Source organism: Gadus macrocephalus, chromosome 23 (genome assembly GCF_031168955.1).
Source record: "Gadus macrocephalus chromosome 23, ASM3116895v1".
Lineage (NCBI taxonomy): Eukaryota > Metazoa > Chordata > Actinopteri > Gadiformes > Gadidae > Gadus > Gadus macrocephalus.
Window position 1 is genome coordinate 16565050 of NC_082404.1, and position 4314 is coordinate 16569363.

General features: G+C 44.3%; 1 protein-coding gene across 1 annotated transcript in view; it reads left to right on the top strand.

Annotated features, from left to right (window-relative positions):
- LOC132452651 (band 4.1-like protein 3) overlaps positions 1-3922 on the top strand; it is a 6543-nt gene extending 2621 nt beyond the window's left edge. The window contains 10 exon segments of the mRNA XM_060045379.1: positions 124-216; positions 332-505; positions 1299-1403; positions 1736-1778; positions 2046-2121; positions 2195-2217; positions 2220-2315; positions 2853-2949; positions 3265-3351; positions 3825-3922. Of these exon segments, the coding sequence (XP_059901362.1) occupies positions 452-505; positions 1299-1403; positions 1736-1778; positions 2046-2121; positions 2195-2217; positions 2220-2315; positions 2853-2949; positions 3265-3351; positions 3825-3831 (588 nt within the window). The 5' untranslated portion in view covers positions 124-216; positions 332-451 and the 3' untranslated portion in view covers positions 3832-3922.
- The last annotated feature ends 392 nt before the right edge of the window (positions 3923-4314 follow it).

A 4314-nucleotide genomic window follows, 5' to 3' on the forward strand; every position in this document is an offset into this window, starting at 1 on the left:
ATCTCTCTCTCTATAGTTCTTCATATCAAATCCCCTTGAATGTGACGTTAACTACAGTATTGCTGTATCAATATTATTGAGACGCTTTACATTTTAACAACACTGGTCCTTTCTGATTTGCAGGTGAATCACCATGGAAACGCAATCTGATCCCCAATTGGCCAGCCAGACTGGCAGGCTACGCCCACAGATTTTTTTCCTGCAGCATCGCCAAAGGTATTCAGAGGTTGTCATGACCACCGCCATTACACTTAGCTGACTTTATGTCACTTCCTGTCAAAACAGGACGTTTTGCTCCCCTTTAAAACGACTTCCTGTTGGCTTTTCACAGACAGGGGGCGGGATCTCTCCTAACCCACCAAGCTCATTGGGTGAGGACAGTGCGAGCTACCTGTCGTCCACCAGTAGGATCGCAGGATCTCCTGCCCGCAGTGTGCTGCGCTTCGGCATCATGCAGACCAGAGTGACCCTGCTGGACGGGGCTGTCTACACCTGTTCTATAGAGGTAGGGTCTACACCTGTTTAATAGAGGTAGGGTGGGTCCACACCTGTTCTATAGAGGTAGGGTCTACACCTGTTCTATAGAGGTAGGGTCTACAACCTGTTCTATAGAGGTAGGGTCTACACCTGTTCTATAGAGGTAGGGTCTACACCTGTTCTATAGAGGTAGAGTCTACACCTGTTCTATAGAGGTAGGGTATACACCTGTCTATAGAGATCTTCACCTGTTCTATAGAGGTAGGGTCTACACCTGTTCTATAGAGGTAGGGTATACACTTGTTCTATAGAGGTAGAGTCTACACCTGTTCTATAGAGGTAGGGTCTACACCTGTTCTATACAGGTAAGTCTACACCTGTTCTATAGAGGTAGGGTATACACCTGTTCTATAGAGGTAGAGTCTACATCAGTTCTATAGAGGTAGGGTCTACACCTGTTCTATACAGGTAGAGTCTACACCTGTTCTATAGAGGTAGGGTATACACCTGTTCTATAGAGGTAGAGTCTACATCAGTTCTATAGAGTCTTCACCTGTTCTATAGAGTCTACACCTGTTCTATAGAGTCTACACCTGTTCTATAGAGGTAGGGTCTACACCTGTTCTATAGAGGTAGGGTCTACACCTGTTCTATAGACTCTACACCTGTTCTACAGAACTAGAGTCTACACCTGTACATTTAAATGTGTTTTCAAATGTGTGTGTGTGCGTTTGTGTGTGTGTGATGTGTGTGTGTGTGTGTGTGTGTGTGTGTGTGTGCTGTGTGTGTGTGTGTGTGTGTGTGTGTGTGTGTGTGTGTAGAAGCGCGTCAGAGGTCAGGTTCTGCTCCAGAAGGTGTGTGACCATCTCAACCTGCTGGAGAGAGACTACTTTGGCCTCACCTACAAAGACTCAGACAACCAGAAGGTATGTTTGTCTGTCTTCCATCCGTCTTTCTGTCTGTCCGCCTGTCTGTTTGTCTGCTTGTCTGTCTTTATATCTATCAGTGTGGCTGTATATCTCTCTGTCTGTCTGCCTGTCTGTCTTTCTTTGTCTAGCATCTAGTTGTGTTCATATCTGAGTTTTCTCCCTCTGACTCTCTCTCTGTCTCTCTCTCTCTCTCTCTCTCTCTCTCTCTCTCTCTCTCTCTCTCTCTCTCTCTCTCTCTCTCTCTCTCTCTCTCTCTCTCTCTCTCTCCTCTCTCTCTCTCTCTCTCTCTCTCTCTCTCTCTCTCGCTCTCTCTCTCTCTCTCTCTCTAGAACTGGTTAGCTCCAGCAAAGGAGATGAAAAAACAATTAAGAGGTTAGTTAAAAACCCATATACATATAGATATACAACACACGTAAAGATATACACACGTATAGATATGAACATATAATAATCGACAAGTATAGATATACACACCCATAAATGCATTCAGATATACACAAACACACATATATATTTATATAAAGTTTTTGTTATGGCCGATTATTATTATTAGATAGATATGTGGTAGGTTGTTTAGTATATATACATCTATACAAAGATCTGTAAATATGTATTTATATCTAACCTTATGTCCCTCAGGTGTCTCCTGGAACTTCTCCTTCAATGTTAAGTTCTATCCTCCTGATCCTGTTCAGCTGTCAGAAGACCTCACTAGGTACGCCTGTCAATCATCGGTCCCCTGTCAATCACCTGTCAATCATCTAACCCTGTTTCCTGTGTGTCCGCAGGTACTTCCTGTGTCTCCAGCTGAGAGAGACATCGTCTCCGGGAGACTCCCGTGCTCATTGGCTACTCACATAGTACTGGGCTCCTACACCGTCCAATCAGAGCTTGGCGACCATGACCCTGGTACAGTACTGTACTCTATTCTACTGTTCTCTACTGTACTAGTAGACTCTCTACTAGTAGTCTACTCTAGTCTACCCTAGTCTACAGACTATATGTAAATAATATATCTATAGATATATATATATATATATACATACAAGTCCTGTTTTTGTTGAGGAGGGAGCTAGCCAGACATAGCCTACCCCTCTCATCTCCAATCCTAACTCTGTGATCTCTAACCATAACCCTAACATCCCTAACCCTCTCATCTCTAACCTAACCCTGTCATCTCTAACCCTAACCCTGTCATCTCTACCCTAAACCTGTCATCTCTAACCCTAACCCTCTCATCTCTAACCCTAACCCTGTCATCTCTAACCTCTACACCTGTCATCTCTACCCTAACCCTGTCATCTCTACCCTAACCCTGTCATCTCTAACCCTAAACCTGTCATCTCTAACCCTAACCCTGTCATCTCTACCCCAAACCCTATAGCCTTACTATACTCTACTACCACATAACCCATAAATAAACCTTGAATGCGGACGTCTTACCAGATGAGCTGGGCTGTGACTACGTCAGCGAGCCTGAGCTTCGCCTCCCAGTCAGACCAGGAGATGGAGAGAGGATAGTGGACCTCCACAAGACCTACAAGTACACAGCAGGCACACACACACACAAACACACACACACACACACACCACACACACACACACACACACACACACACACACACACACACAACACACACACACACACCACACACACACACACACACACACGCACACACACACACACACACACACACCACACACACACACACACACACACACACACACACTCACTGTGTGTGTGTGTGTGTGGTGTGTGTGTGTGTGTGTGTGTGTGTGTGTGTGTGTGTGTGTGTGTGTGTGTGTGTGTGTGTGTGTGTGTGTGTGTGTGTGTGTGTGTGTGTGTGTGAGTGTGTAGGGGGATGACTCCAGCTGTTGCTGAACTTCATTCCTGGAGATTGCAAAGAAACTGTCGATGTACGGAGTGGACCTTCATCATGCCAAGGTACACACACACAAACACACATGCACGCTTGCACGCAAACACACTCACACACGTACACACACACGTGAGCATACGCACACGCATACGCACACTCACAGTCAAACTCCCCCTAATGAATACACACACACACACACAAGCACACACTATACCACACTATAGTACACTACAGTAAACTGTACTCGGCTACAGTATTGTACACTATACTACACTATACGACACTACTACTACTACAGCTACACTATTGTGTAGTAAGGTATACTTACTACACTATAGTTTATTTTAGTTTAGTGGTAGTTTACTACACTAACCTTATGCTACAGTATAGTTCACTATAGTGGATATTCTTCCTCCATTTCGACTTGGATATTTTTGTTTTGTTTTCTTCTTCTGTTTGTGTGTGGGTGTGTGTGTGTGTGTGTGCGTACGTGTGTGTTTGTGTGTGTGTATGTGTGTGTTTGTTTTGTGTGGCCTAGCTCGTAGGAGGTCTGTTTGATTGCTTGTCTGCAGCCCAAGCAGAGGTAAGACAGCCTTTTGTGCGCATAGTGTGTGTGTACGTGTGTGTGAGAGAGAGTTCATGTGCAGGTTGTAAAATTACTCTAGCTAGTTAGCTTTAGCTGACAGCAGCTAGTTAGCTGTAGCTCTTAGGGGCGTTTTTTTTTTTTGCTCTCCGCAGCATGTTAGCATGTAGCTAACAGCACCTGGTTATTTTGAAACTGTAAGCAGCATGTTAGCATGTAGCTAACAGCACCTCTTTATTTGAAACTGTTAGCAGCTAGTTAACATGAAGCTAACAGCACCTGGTTATTTGAAGCTTTAAGCAGCTAGTTTGCTCATATCAGAATACATTCTATAGATGTTAGATTTACATTCATAACCTGTAGAGATGTTGAAATCCACATAAGATACAGAGTTGGTGACATAAAAGGTGCTGAAGGTACGGCGTTTTTAGAGCTCCATGGTAAC